Source organism: Rhipicephalus sanguineus, chromosome 6 (genome assembly GCF_013339695.2).
Source record: "Rhipicephalus sanguineus isolate Rsan-2018 chromosome 6, BIME_Rsan_1.4, whole genome shotgun sequence".
Classification (NCBI taxonomy): domain Eukaryota; kingdom Metazoa; phylum Arthropoda; class Arachnida; order Ixodida; family Ixodidae; genus Rhipicephalus; species Rhipicephalus sanguineus.
In genome coordinates this window covers 101,958,648-101,974,367 of record NC_051181.1, presented here as the reverse complement: position 1 = coordinate 101,974,367, position 15,720 = coordinate 101,958,648, and the positions used below count along the sequence as shown (strand labels likewise).

The following is a 15,720-nucleotide window of genomic DNA, read 5'->3' as shown; positions in this document are numbered from 1 at the left end:
TGATAAACGACTTTTCAGAAGACACCAAGGTATCTGACAAGTCTGAAATTGTTTTCTTCGAGGACTTCACGCCTGGAGGCAGCACGGCTTCAAGAATTGCTGACTTGGGAACGTCAGGGGGCCCCACAGCGACAACGCTGCAAAGGCACAAGCCAGGTCGCAGGTCAGCGCGTAAACTTGGCGCCACGATGCCGCATACCTCTAGTAGGGCACTCAGATGCCCCTCGGCCCACTGCAAAAAGGGCCGACGGCTGCGTTCGGTGCAACAAGTGGCTTTGCCGGATCCACCGTCTCGTGCCCCGTTTCCGAGACTGCGACCGAATAAACGTCCGGACAACATGCCACTATTCGATGTCAGTCAGGGCCACCCGCCAAAGCCGTCGCTAACGTGTTCGCAGTCCATTTTGCACCATGCTGAGAACTTAGACCACGACGTCAAAATCAATTTCGCCTGCCAAAGAACCCTGAGGCTCGTTCCCAAGCCATGTCATGGCGTGGCTTGGACCGACCACCGCGATGTAGCCAGTGTCGCCCACCAGACCCACTTAAGGAAAATCCACGAACCAAGTTACAGCGTGGCCGGGGCCGACCACCACGTTGCAGCCAAAGCCGCCCACCAGAAAACTGTCAGCAGCTCCGCGCGCTTGCAGTCATGGCCGAGTGCGATGACGAAGAATGACACCGGGGCTCTGGCGCGCGGGCAGCTATCGGAAAGAGGAGGAAGACGAATGGCAGACAATAGAACAGCTGGCCCTGTGCTGTCTCCGTCTCTGTTCTTTGCAATATAATATATACACATTCACGTAATGAGCTAGAAAGTAGGCGAGGAAGAGAAAGACGAGGCAGATTACAACAGCGATTTTTAAAATGCCCAAAAAGAACATGGCTAATCCCTCCGTCATAAGAATCGGTATAACACGAAAGTGCAACGTGCCTTCGTAGAGGTAGTTGAGCGCTTCTTGTGCATTGATATATGAGATGTTGTATAATGACTATTTCGTAGCTATAGCACCGTCTAACCCGAAGGACGCATGAAACGAACGAACAAGTATACTCAAGACGAGCGCGAACTACAACTGTCACAGTTGTTACTTTTCTGTGTTAGAGCAGCGCGCTCCTTTCGCAAACGCGGCCGCTGTAGCGAGCGAAGTGACCTTCGAGCGATCTGGAACTTCAACGCAACCTTTGTGGTGAACGCACAAGACGTACAAACTGCCCCCTCACTAGATAAGCGCGCGCACGGGCGATTATGCCTTGTAGGGCAAAGTACTGGTGGGAGGCGCACGCGCATCGCAACGAGCGGGGCGTGGACCTTTCAAGCGCGCCCTTCGCGCCATCTTGCTGGTGATAACGAGAACACGCTGAAGTGCCGAGATCTGGGTACCGGCAGCCGTAAATTGTGTATATAAATAGCTGGCCGTTAGTGTGCTGGAGAACGTACGTTCTGTGCCCTAGTCGTTTAGTGTCGCACGCGCGGGGTCGATTCCCAGCGGCACAACTTTTTTTCTAGTTTTTTTCTTTTCATCTGTTACTGCACATTTTACAACGTCATATCTGTGACGGAAGTATGTCAGTGAAATCTTCGTGGACCCTGGCATAAAACACTTGTGTTTGTGTTAAAAAAACATTCATATAATTAATTCTTGGCCTCTCCCCCAGTGTGGGTATGAGCCATATAGCAGAGGTTACAACAGCTTTCCCGACGAACGGGTGCTCTCTGTCTCGCTCTTACAACGGCGCAGTCTACGAACTACGAACCGTAACTGTGTCCTCGCGGGTCATCGGCGATCATAGAGGCCGCGACCCTACTACTGCCGTAAGCACCTATGCTACCATTCGAGGACGGCGTTCAGGCCTCCTCGGTGGCCCAAGGGAGCAGGTTGTCCCCAGCACCATCGAGCCAGCACACGCCTTACTGTTGCCCGGGAACTCCGTTCACGCTTCCCATTGCGACAGCATCTCGCTCAGGACTCCATCGGCACGTGAGCCGCTTGGGGATGCTGTCCAAGCTCCTTCGGACGAGGATCCCGCCGCCGTGAGTACAGTGAGTACTCCTCGGACGTCACCACTAGCTCCGCGTGTGGATCACACGACTGCGCGTCAAGGTCAGCACTTTGATAGCGTCGAGCTCTGCGCTATCTCTTGTCCCCTTGGTAGCATTGTGCGCTGTCAATTCCGCGCGACATTGCGCGGAAGCTGCAATGTGGCAACATTGCGCGCGCGGAGATCTGGGGGCTGTCGGGGGAGAGACATAGGGACCATCCGTCTGTTTTTTCACCCTTTGAAACCGGCGCGTTACTTTGAGGAAGGGTGCACGCGCGGCCTTTGACGTCCTTTACAGCACGGAGGAAAAGCTTAGCTGTACAGTGGTTGTTGATGAAGAAGAAAGGATGTTATATTCTGCTATCCTGACGGGAGCACGGCTCTGCGCCTTTGGGGAATGGGACGATAGATGAAGGGTGACGGTGACCAGGACTGAAGGTGCCCTTGAAGCGCTCACCCTTCGTGTTACCTGCTGGTGGGAAGGTTATCGGTGGGCAGGCCAGTGAATGGAAAGTGCTCTGATGTGGCTGCTCAGGTAGAGCAACGGCTTTGGAGGTAGCCTCACAAGGACGGAGCATCGTTCTACAGGGTGGAAGTAAGCCATGTCGATTCCAGGAGCTTGACGAGGCTCTGAAATGCAGGGCCTCATTTAGAGCCATGGAAGAGGAAGTCCTGTCTACTTGTCAGAGGGCCTAGGGTGCAGTGGCTGTGGGTGAGGCTGGCTGTCAGTAAACTGTCGAACGTCTCCGCTCACCGCAGGAAGCGCAGGCCTGAGATATTGCCAGGCCTAGCTGGTAGCGCCGTGCCTCCGTCCATATTCGTCCAATCCGCAGGCGCTGCTGGAGGTGGACTCCCTTCGGGTGAAGCCTTGCTGTGGGAGGTACCGTTGAGGATGTCCAAGAGCTGCTCGCCAAGTAGAGTGGCGTGTTTGAAGATTGCGCTACAGGTGATGCCTTGTGAAATCCCCGGCCGTGACAGCTGTGCTAAAAGGCGTGTCGGCGTCGTGTCCTCTAAGTAAGTCTGTTGGCTTCCTCACTGCCGGAAACTCCGGCGTGGGCGGGCAGACAATGACTCTACACCAAGGTGCCTGCAATGTGGCCAATGTTATGAGGAGGTCGATGCATCTGCTGGCCCTCTCAGGCTGCTGCAGGCCGAGCAGCGCGGCCTTGTAGCCTTAGAAGACGGCCATCTGGGCAACTCCGACACCAGCAAGTCGATGGTCAGGGTCAGACCTGCAACCTCTGCTGCGGTCGATCTCGCATGCACTGGCTGGCGCAGGTCTTGTTTCCCTTCCGAAGAGCAGGGGCTTTGCAAGCTGCTGTCGATAAGACGGTGTCGGGTATTAAGCCGTCCACGAACACTTGCAGGTCGTCGGCACGGCTCTCATGCAGCACTGAGGCGCAAGTCTACCTCTGCGCATGTGGGGGAGTACCGCTTGGAAACACCCGGTAGTCCTGTTGTCACTGGAACCAGTAGCCACTGTGGTAGGGGGGGGGGGGGCTCTATGGCGTTGGCGTTCACCTTTGTAGGGAACACGACGTTTCCATTTGCTATGATGGTCGGGACTGCATGCATGGCAGCAAAGCGCGACTGTCTAAAGTGTAGTGGACGGTTGAATTGGCACAGCCTCTCTTGCAGGAGGATCAGTGCCAGGGTCCAGACACCCTCCTCTGCATCCGTCACTGCGACCTGGGAGGTACAAGGGACGCCCAGCCACACCTAGAGGGCCGCGCAATGCTGTTCCTTCAACCAATACAGTCGCACTACAGGCAAGCCACGATTGGCATTGTGTACCGCAAGTGGGAGACGGCTGCTCCATCAAATAGCCACATGAGCCACCTCTCGGTGCAACTATAGCCGCGGGCGAGGATCCGCTAGTGCCTTCTTCCCTGGAGCGCCTGTACGTAGAGCACCTTGTTAGCCGGAAACACGTCAGCCTGTAGTTGATCCGAAGCCCTAGGTATGTGACCACCACGCACCAAAGGATCCGGGAACCCTGAAAGAGCACTTGAGCAATAGCGGCGAGCCTCTGTCTGCAGGTGCACGAGCAGGGCTTCTGTCTTCTGGGCAAAGACAGGAAGCCCGATGAAGGTGAAGCCACAAGACAGCCGTGCGTCGCAGTTGTGCACGATCTACAGCTCACGCTAGTGGAGTTAAAGCCTGGCCACGGTAGCGGCAAGCCTGCCGTAACGGCGCGCCTGCTTCAGGCGCAGTGGAACGTCGGCAGCGCGAGAGGTGTTCAAAGTGCACGACAAGCTCCGCCGGAGCGACAATCATGACGCGTTCTAAGCTTGCACACTCGCTACACAAATACTACGCGAGACGGCGGGTGTGAACAGGGAAAACCACGGAGCGAACACAAAACTATTTACTGTGCTAAGCAGACAACGCTGCACGGAAATGGAGCCATGGCAACCACTCCTCTGTTCTCTTCGCCGAGCGAGGAGAAAGCAGAGAGCGCGCATGTGCTAGCAAACAAGGTCTTGTTCGCCCACTCGAAAGCGTCTGTTGCTTGGAATAGCTGCCGCTGGGAATAGCGGAAGGGCATGAAGAGAAGCACGTGAGCGTCTATTGATGTTTTTTTTTAGATGCGAAGCAGCTTTTGCTCGGGGCTGTGTCCGTCCTTCCATTGGCGACCGTCCGCTCGGGAACCATGTGTGCTGGCACGCGCTATCGCGTTCGGGCCTGTGTAAGGGGCTGGGTAAGACGCTGTGGCCTCTCCCCCTTACGCTCTCTCAGCAGTCATGGGATGGCGTCGGGGAACGATATTCTGCAGACGCGCGATGAACGCACGTGCTCCCGCGTGGCGCGGCGATTAAGCCGCGTGGCGTGCTCCAACAAGAGGTCGGGACGAGTAACAGCAACTACAGTGAATTCATGGTGTGCTCCACTTGCAAACTTGCAAGGACGCGTTAACATCGGGCAAGGTGCCCGTGATGAACGGAACTTTAAGTCGACCCATGCGCTGCTTCGCATCCCCACATGGTTCCCTTTAGTGGGAGATGGTGTAATGTTTTTCGCCTAGTCACGTGGTACCGCAGCGGCGAGGCTCCGGGCGAGCGCAGCGGCAAAGCCTCTCTGCAGCGGATCACGTGGCCTGACGTCACGCCTGCCACGCTAGCGATCCGGCGGCTCAAAGTCAATGCGACGCGATGAATGATCTTCGCAGACAGCGTAGTAAACTTTCATTCCAACACATAAGTCTTCGCAGCTCGATTGGAGAAAGTAGTGCTACTTGTTGGCAAGGCAAGAAAGCTTAGCGAAGAGGCGGGAAAGAGGCATCCGAGTCTTGGGGAAGCGTCCTTTCGAAAGGAAAAAGCAGAGAGGTACAAAGACTCCGCGAGGGGACTTGAATCACGCATATAAGAGCGATGGCGCCGCTGTGATGGTACCACTGGCGTACGTCTCTTGCCGCCAGACGCGGGGGTGGGCGCATACATGGGCGTTTTGACAGGTGGTCGATACACACACTTACTATTGGTATGGTGCACTCTTATACATTGCTACACATACGATAGCGAAAACTCTGAGGCTACCATTGCTGGAAAAATGCCGCGAAGAAATATACTAGTCTACATGGCAGCCTATTCCTGTTTAAATGCGTTGAGTCTAGATGCTCAGTGTCGTTCAGTGCAGAAGCACCTTTAGGTGCCACAAGAACATAAAAGAATGCAAGTGTGTTATCTTGGCACAGACAGTGTCAACTCGTTCCTCGCACATTGCAGTTTACAAACCAAATTGTGCCGGAACGTAGTTTCAGAAGGAAGCCAGTTCCTTCCGAAACGCGACGCGCCGATGTCGATAACGATGGCTCTTTACGCTGTAGTAAATGTACGCATAATAACGATAGTGGTTTCTTCCACGCATAGGCAAACGCATCTTACTCTATGAGCGCCAACGCCCTTTCACAACACTGGCACAAACAAGTGAGTAGCAAAACCAGCCGCGCGGATATCCTGTAGTGTCGGCGGAAAAGACGCACACGCTGAGTCCAGACATGTCGGCTCGCTCATCCTTTGGAACCTAAGCAGACTAGTTGCAAAATGGGACGTCGGCGCCGCCTTTTACGATCGGCCAAAGTGGGAAGTAATGGTGAGCACAGCTTAAAGCGCACTTACTCTATAACGACACGACACCGGCGCAGACAGTCGGCCCACGATGTCGCCCCGTGTGGTCACACTAGGCCGACGCTTCGAAATACGACATGTCGTCGTAACGCTTCGAAATACGACATGTCGTCGTAGTGTAACATGATGGCAGACCAAAAACACCAGCAAAATGCATCGGTGGACATGTCTTCGGGAAGCCTTTGGGGTATTGGTGGCCGAGCGAAAATACGCCTTGCGTAAACCAATTGTGCGACGCTTCGAACCTCGAAGGGGAGATCCCGGAGCAGATAACGGAGGCCCCCCTCGAGATCCTCGGGCATTTGACAATGGGCATCCTGCGCACCTGCACCCCGCTCCGCGAGAGCGGGGGGTGGCGCAAATTGCGCCGAAAGGGACAATGGTAGAGGAGGGAGTACGGCTGAAATCAGGTGCAGGTGGTCGCCTGTTTTCAGTTTTTTCAGGCAAGTTTCGTCGGTGTCGCTGTGCGCGCCTTCTGTGCGACAAGCGAATCGACCGACGAGAGGCTGGGAGCACGACAAGACGCGGACGGCGTCTTTCACAAACGATTGCGCGACTGTTGGCGTCGTTGCAGTGTATATGGGACGACGACACGACAAAAGACACTCCCGGCGACAGTCGGCAGACCGAAATGTCTTGTCGCGCCTTTACGGTTAGGAAAGACTCATTTTTGTTTTCAACCAGTAGAGTACGGGAATCGCTCGCACCGCCTGGTTGGCGTGGTAATGACACGTGCTACGCGGTAGCGATGCGCGCGGCCCACTTATGCTCCTCAAAAGCGGTAGCAGTGGTGCTGACCAGACAGTCGGCGACGAACCGGTGGGCAGTACGTGCGCGTACGGTGTGCGCCCGCGGAGGTGAAGGATGGTGGGCCGTGTTCGTGCCCGTGAGTGTTGATGTGTTATTTTAAACCCTGCGCAGTTTTTCGAGTTTTATGAAAAAATGTTTCTTGTTTGAGTTGACCCGTCGACCGCGATCGCATCGTAGGGGCAGACGGCGGAACGAATCCCCAGAGCAGCACGGCGCAGCTTTGTGCGGGGAGGGGAAATGAAATACCAGAATGAAGTGAGAGGCCACCTTTCCTGGATTAGTGCCTGTGCCACCCAGCGCGAGGCCGCTGTACCCTTTCCCCGTATATAAAAAGGTGGGTTCACTGGGACACTAAGAATCGAACCCAGTACCTCACTTATTGAAGGCAGACGATGGCTATACACGCTAGCTTCACCTGCAGCTCTCCTCTGCCGCGCTTGCCTCCTCCACTGCTGCCCTGGCGTGCTCCCCTGCGTGAGGACGGCGCTGTTTCGCGTGTTTCCACTCGATTACAGAGCGCGCGGGGCGCGATAGGATCAGATTGCGCTTGGACTTTTTTTAAGGACCATCTCGTCAACGTCGAATTTTAACTCAAGAAGTCCCTAATTTACTATGTCAATTATGCAGGATTGTTTGTTTACGGAATACTTCGACTTCAGGTAGTGAAACAGGCTTCGAGCTGTGATGCTGCAATGCATTGCCAATGCACTGCAGCAATTCTTTCCGGTCTATTAAATGCCATTCTTTAATAATAGCATTTAGTCCGGTGATACTCCTTACAATAACAGACTAGTACTGTCAAGACGTGACAGATGGCAGTGTGACAGAAATGTTACAATGTGTCTTAACTATGGTTCCTGTTCTAGGGCTCCATTTGAAGTGCACACGACAGCTTAGTGAAATAAGCCGTCCTATCACATTGAGGTGGTTCTACACGAATCAGGCCGCACTTTCTGGAGCACAACGGGCAACATTTTCATGCTGCCCAAACTTATGCCTAAAGTTAGGTTAGGTGATGTCAATGAAACAACCGTTTTCGTGGGGATTGCCTACAACATTGGCTTTCATTTAGAACTGAACGTTCTTGTATAACTCCTTCAGGCTAACTTCATTCTTTCTGTATCTGGTTTGCTTAGCTATCATTTATATATTGTTCTTTAAATTGCATATAAATAGCTTGCGTATGAATTTGTTGAATCTAGATTGCTGTCTAATACAGCTAGTTATGACTGTAATGTTTCTTTTCTACTACATAAATGAACAACAACTATGCAGAAATGAAGTAATCGTTTTCGGCAATTAAACTTAGGAATGACTTACCTTATTCACTTAAATTATCATTTCTTTACGTCCATTCAAACATGAATTAAAAATTGCGGGCAGTTTGCGCTAAGTATCGCCACGGTGTAAGAAAAATAATTTAGGTGTGGACACTCCGCCCGACGGCGCGTCCACATAATGTTCGCCTCTTTCCTCCTCTCGGCCCCCATGTCGCAGCGCCTCCCACGCAACCGCGGCCGGCGCATGTACTATAGAAGACGAGCTGCGTGCGTAGCGTCCGTAACGGCGTTGCGCACGTGAGAAGTCAGCGAACAGAAAGACTGCTCACGCGCTCTAAGCAAGACGCCGCGCTTTTACGTACGCAACGCTGTTAGGGACGCTATGTGCGTCGGGTGCGTCGGGTGCGCCGTTTACACCGTGGCCGTATGAAAACTCGCCGTGAAAAAATGCAATGAGGTGAAAAAAAATGAAGAAAAACGCGCGTTCGCCTCGTCGCAATAGGTTTCTTAAGCCCCTATGTCGCAGCGCCCCCCACGAAACTGCGGCCGGCGCATGTATTAAAGGCGAACATTATCTGGACGCGCTCTCCTTCGCGGCGGGCGGAGAGTGTCCACACCTAAATTATTTTTCTTACACCGTGGTATCGCAAAGCTTGGCACAGCTCGTACTCCACGTCGATCGACACGTCTAGCTTCGAGATGCGCGCGATGTCGTGGGCGTGGCTTAGCTACTGCGCTTGCGCGGCTTGGTGAGGTGTTGCGGTATCTGGTCGCTAGACGACGCGATGCTTGCTTCCTCTTTCGATCTTGTTTTCTGTTTTTTTCGTTCGTTGATGTTCTTTCTGTCTTTCTTTTTCTTTCTTTCTATTTCTCTCTTTCTCATTCATTCTGTGCTATGCTTTACTTTCTCCCCTGCTCCTTTCCCTCCTCACATCACATATCTCCTCCTTGCTACACTATACTCTACAAAGCTATTCTATGCTCTGCTAGCATGCCTGGATAAAAAGATTTATTTTGTGTAAATAGGTTCTTGACGTTTAAGTGTTTTGCTGTTTATGCTTTCCATGTTGCATGCTATTTTCATTATGTAATTTCTCTATAGAATTGCGTCTATTTGTCATTACATAAGTATTTCTGTATAGAATTGTATACGTTTATTGTTTTACCCTGATGCTTACTAATTTCCACTCTTTCAGTCTACCTGTTATGTACAAATCATTTTAACCGAGGATCTCACTGTAGTTAGACTTTGGGACCTTTGCCTGCATATTACCAGCAATTATTCTTCTATGTTCAAATTATATTAATAAATGCAAACAAGCTGTGGTACACAATATGCATTTTATTCTTTGCAGGTTTTTTTCACATAATGGAAGACCAATGTGCAGCTGCAAACTGGACCCAGTACCATGTGGGAGGTGGATCATTTGTGCCATGGTACCACTATCCTGCGCCTGCGTCGTTCCTCCAGCCACATCAAGTTCACCATCCCTATGGTTTTGTGGTGCCTCAAGAAGGCTATGGTCATTATCAGCCAGAGTTGTGGAATTACCAGACTTGTGCGTGGCCAGACACTTCTCGTCAAGTCAACGAGCAAGTAGCATCAGCTGTGTGGAACAAAGTGGGGAGATTAGGAAGTGGATTAGAAGTGGAGAAAGTAGAAAGTGGTGGTGATTGTCATGACACTCTGCCTATGGATATTTCACCATCTGCAAGTCCTGCCCTCAGCATTTCAACAAGGTCTCCAACCAAATCTACGATTTCTAACACTGGCTCCGAACTGAAAAGTGAAGTTTTGTGTTCCAGTCCAAAAAAACCATGTGTGTTGAACAGTGTGCAGTTTTCTACCATCGATTTGTCCGAGGCATCATCATCTGTACTATCACTGTTGGCAAAGTGCAATGCTTGCATGAAGAAAATGTTGGCGCAAGCCAGAGGAACTAACGTTTCTTTAAGTGAACCGTGTACATGTTCGATAAAGCAGGAGAAAGCTGCAGACCCACAAAACAAGCCTGGTAGTGCAGCAATGTATGAACCATCGAAGGTGCGCACCTATGACAAGGATTCACTAATGAAGCATAAGCCTAAAGCGATAACTATAAATGACATGAGAGAAGAACCCCAAAAGCGGGTGGTGGTTCAACGAGTAAATGGTGTGGCAAGACTCTTTGCTCTACCTACTAAATCTCCCATGCCAGACAACTTGAAAAATGTCCAAGCAAGAAATACAGCGCAAGGTACATCATTCGAAACCCATGAAGGACTGCACGGCCCCTCTTCTGCGGAGTTCAAGATTTCAGAGCATTGTCTGAAGCAAAAGAGCACCAGCTCAAAAGATCCTCGGAAGGCTTCCTCTCAGATGAAAACAGATTGCGCAAAAAAATTTGTTGCCCCAAGTAAGGCTGCCTCGGAATGTACCAAGTCTTCTTGTACTTCTGCACAACCTGTCTCGGAGCACAAGGATGGAAGAGCGCGGCGCAGGAGACAGCGTAGGCGGAAACGAGCAAAGGATCGATGCCTCTTTAACGCTGCGCCCCCAGTATTGACCGGTGTATCGCCTTGTGACACTGAGCAAAGTGTGAGTGCTAGTAAAGGCTGTTCACTGCCGCAGTCTGCACATCTAGTGTCTACTGATGCAGAACTGTCAACGAGCACCACTTGCGCGCGAAAGATTCCAAGTTCTGAAGTGTCCCATAGTGCTGAAGAGTCCACCAATAATAGCTTGGAGACATTGGGAACTAAGCACAGCCCAACAAACCGGTGCAGCATTGACACCTCATCTTGTCAGATGTCTCAAGATAAGCCTGTGAAATCTGAGCGAGAAGAATGTCGTACAAGCTCAGATGTTTGCGCCGGGCACATCGATTCTAGTACATGCATTGGCGAACATTTTACTGATGTGGTTGTAGGAGGAAATGTGGCGGGCGTCTACTATGCACCAGGAGCAGTGATTGACCGTGTACTAATAACTTCTATTGAAATGCGTGTTGACCCGAAACTTGGTGGCTGCACAGAACGTGTAGATGAACCATTTTCACTTGTATCGCAAGCTGAAAAGCTTGATGAAGGCTGGATATGGTCTTTTGAGTGAATGTGCTGTCGGTAGTATGTGACCCCGGTAATGAATCTGTGCTCAATATAAGTGTATTGTATTGCCTTCTACTTTATTCTCATTACGTGAGGTAAGTAGACGCATTGAACAATGTACTGGTGTTTTTTAGATCATACATATTTTGTGCAAAAGAAGGGCATGACCATAAGCCACCTGTCGTCTTCACAGATGAACTCTGCATCGACGCAGAAATAGTCCGCTGCTGCTAGGGGATCAATGAGAGGGCTAACTGACAAAAGCTCGTTAACGCTTTAATTTCAACCTGAGGGCAGAGAGAACTGCAGGTCTTCCGACAAACAAATGGACCGTTTTCTTGCGTGTAAAGTGTGATTCTTATGTATTTACTTTAAAGTAGAAATAGGCGCAAAGCGCTCATGCCTGTCACACTGTGTAAAAGTTTACCATAGTTGAACGCGGTTAAACCAAGTTTGTCTATCGACAGCTCGGTTTTGCCTGTGAACACGGACGCTGCTCGGCACTCTAGGCGCGAATACGCAGTGATTGTGGATGTAGCCAGTGCCTCTGGCAGTGGCGGTGCAAAAGGTTCACCCTCAGCCGCTGTTCGTTTTTGCGAACATGCCGCACTAGTATTTTGCTGACTCATTCGCCGGCATTGACTTTGGCTGAGCGTGAAGGTCAGATACACGCAACGATGCGTTTTTTGGGTCTGTACTGAAAGTAGTCGAGCTATCTCTCTAAAAAACGCCGCTATAGTTACCCCTGAGTTTCACGCTATACAAAGTCAAAGGTGGAAAGGACAGAGCTAAAGCAACAAATAAGCAGATATAACACAATGGATAAGCAATCCGCTGGTGCACCTGAGATGACTTCCTGCTTTCAAGATACCGCCGTGACGCGCCTTCACTCGAATTACGTTATCGCCCCGGCGCCTTTAAATATGACGATATCGCGAACTACTTGAGACTTGGATTTCTAAACCATCGTGCTTCCATAAATTGTAACGCTCCTGTACTTTTCATGTCAACGAGTCTGTTCGAGTTGGTTACTACACGTTTTTTTAGATGCGAAGTATCTTATGGCGGAGTTCAATCCGGTGGTGGTGGTAGTGGTGTGCGGCGTGACCACCCTTACTGCGCATGCGCATACCCTCTCCACTCACCATCCCCCTCCTCACATCCCCTCTCTCATCCTCCTCTCCTCTCTCCACTTCCCCCACTCTCTCGCCACTTCCCCATTCCCATCCCCCTTTCCACTCTTCCTCTGAAACGCGGGCTAGACATGCCGAAATTCTCTCCTGCGCAACGCCGCGCATGCGCGTCCCCTCTCTCTCCTCTCCTACGCTGCCCCCCTCTCGCACGCCTGTCGACCGCGTTCTCCCCTCGCCCTGTGAGAATTAAGGGCCAGGCTAGAGTTAAGACGCGCGTAGCGTTCCTCTTCGCGTTCCACGACGCGAGGTCGGTAGCATGCCCAACGAACGCCAACAGAACGCGATCGTGCAAGTGCTCCGGCTTCGCATCGCCTCATGGTCCCCTATAGTGGGAAATGGTGTAAATTTTTAAATTAGTATTTAAGTGTACTTGAGCAATGGCGAAGCATTTCCGCTCGACAGAGTTCGTCTGCAAGGACCGCAGGTGTGTTGCATGTCGCAGCATTTTATACCGTATTGCACCCCCCCCCCCGAAAAAAAGGCCCTGCATGTCCAAGGTAAGTCTCACGTGTGGGGTCTGAAGAAATGAGCCACAGTTCAAGCATCGTCGTGCAATGGACACGTGGACATTTATGAGCTGTTTTTACAACGGCGAGTTCGCTGGCCGAAATCTAATAACTAGCAATATGCTAAATAATCATAATGCTGCTGATACAATACACAGAGAACATAACAAACGCAATGTACGGCGAATGAGGTGCAGCCGACGTCTCGCCCGCCACGAGGGTCCGTACGTCCGAGCCGCGGAATCGTACCCACGGACCTCCCCAAGAGCCGTCCGTCGCTGACCAGGCCAAGCTGCCAAATAGACCAAAGCGCTAGGGTATCGTCGCTTCCCGCCAAGCGGTGCGACCACAGCGCCATCTCGCTCGGCGGCGAAACTAATCATCTTGAAATATTTGCGCAGGTACACAGGGACACAGAAGAGACACACACACGGGCGCAATCTAACAACTCATCATACTAACTACGACTAATCCGCCCGACGAGCGCGCGCCATGAGGCGAAAACGACATTACTGGGAGTGATAGCACACCCACATCCCCTACCTTAATACCTGTCCCGGAAAAAAAACGTGCGTTGTAGTGCGGTAAGCTGTCATATGAACTATGTGCGCACAACGAAATTGCGCATCGTTTCCCCCTACGGGCAACAATCGAGGGATGCGAAAGCATGCTTAGGGGGGGGGCGGGGGAGGGGGCTGCGCGTTGAGTTTCCGTTTCTCTTATGAGACTGGTTGTCGAGGCGTTTGAATTAGCGCTTGCCGACGCTGACGTTAACATTCGGCTTCCCGAGCCTTCCTCTGGTCCGCGGCGGTGGCGCTGCCGCTGCAACTAGCGCGGACGTTGACGTTGTTCACGGCGTTTCGCACACCGTTGCACAGAGAGAATGACGGAAGCACAGCGAACGCGCGCTTTCGCAGCTTCGAGATTCGCTTGCCGGCGTTGCCGTTTAGGTTCAGCTTCGCGAGCGTCCATAGCGCCGTTGCGATGGAGAGTGCAACGGGAGCGAGCGCGCGCCGCATTATACGAGCGCACAGCTGTGGCGGAGAGAAAAACGGGTGAGGAGAAACGAAGCGGATGCAGCGCTCGCGCCACCTCCTCCACCCCACCTCCACGCGAGGAGAGGGGGGAGAGTTGGCGCGAGCGCAGTGGGGAGCGGACGCCGCAGAACGGACACTGTCCCGAGCATAAGATGCTTTCGCCATCTAAAACTTCAAGAACAATCAACCACACAAGCTGCACGAAAGATGGCGCAAATATCCCTAAAGAATGTCCGTGCACCGCGACACAGCCGCTGGTCGACACCGCTGCACTGGCTCGACGAATTCACAATCCTGGACCCGCAAAGGCAACATGGCAGTCGGCACGTGGAAATATCACTCGCGCGGACGCGTCTTCTGGCCGAGGGTCGCAGCAGAATTCCCGAGGGCGTGGGTGTGAAGGCAGCTGTGCAGGTCACAGGCATGCATGTGCATTTCCGTAGATGTCTCGACCGCATTCCTGGCCAGCGGCGAAGACAATGTGCAGAAGACCGCCAACCGCGGGTTACATCAACGCCGCTGCGTACACTCAGAACTCTCAACAGAACGGTGCAAGAAGAGGGAAGGGAGCTACGGGCGCATCGCCCACGTGGTGCAATGGTCAGCACGGCAAGCAAAGACATCGGCGGCGACTGAGACGCTAGGTTCAAGTGATCAAACATAGCTTTTCTTAATTCGTGCAACGCGAGCTAGAAAGAGGGAAGGGAAGTGCGACACTTCAACGCCACGATCCAACTGTTTGCGTCCCACGTGCGACAGGCAGCGCCGAAGAGCCTTAGGCCTAACGAGTCGCTCTACAACGACCGGCATCCAACTAGTACGCCGCGAGGAGACATCAGCTCTGTGAGGTGGTCCTACTCCGCTCGCTTCACACAGCAGCTTACCGAGCGATCGGCGCCCACCTGACGGTGTCGAAACGCCCTGGCGTCGAGCCGCGATACAAGACAGCACGACACCCGTGGCCCCTGGACACCCGGCTTTCTGAGCTGCGACTCCCGAGTCAAAGAGACATAAGCAACAATTTACAGAAAACTCGAACCACCTACGCGGCTTCCGTACTCACTCGCTTCGGGGTTGCCTGCCATCCACGGGGACCTCTCTCCCAGGATGCGGACCACATGGCTCTCGTACCAACAACTCAACGACGTTCTTAAAAAACAACTTGCGAGCGAGAATTAAAAAGGCTTAGCATCGACAAGTTCAAACACGCCACAGCAACCGACCTCTTCGCTCAAGAAAGCACGCCGTCGACGCTAGCGATCATAATCCCCCTAGGCCTACTCTAACCGGGCTCACACAAAGGTTTCCCCGTACCGCGAGGACTGCGGCCCGGTGTTCCAAGAGCTCCACGTTGAGCAACCAGTGTGGGGTCTGAAGAAAGGAGCCGCTCTCGGAACACGCGGACACCCGTGTCTTCCTGGACACTAACGTGGACATTAGCTGCTCTTAAAGCGGCGAGCTTGCCAGCCTAATCTAATAAACAACTAGCAACATTCCAAATAATCATATATGACGCTAATACAACACACACAAAACAGCATCACACATGCATTACGATGTACCGCGAATGAGGTGTCACCGACGTCCGATTCCCAACGATGGTCCGTGAGCCGGAGATGCGGAATCGTATCCCAGGG

The 15,720-nt window shown here is 52.3% G+C and overlaps 1 protein-coding gene across 1 annotated transcript in view; it reads left to right on the top strand.

Annotated features, from left to right (window-relative positions):
- The window catches only part of LOC119396054 (uncharacterized), a 35,500-nt gene extending 24,055 nt beyond the window's left edge, over positions 1 to 11,445 (top strand). The window contains exon 2 of the mRNA XM_037663109.2: positions 9,616 to 11,445. Coding sequence (XP_037519037.1) covers positions 9,630 to 11,351 — 1,722 coding nt within the window. The 5' untranslated portion in view covers positions 9,616 to 9,629 and the 3' untranslated portion in view covers positions 11,352 to 11,445. The remainder of the gene's footprint in view (positions 1 to 9,615) is intronic.
- The last annotated feature ends 4,275 nt before the right edge of the window (positions 11,446 to 15,720 follow it).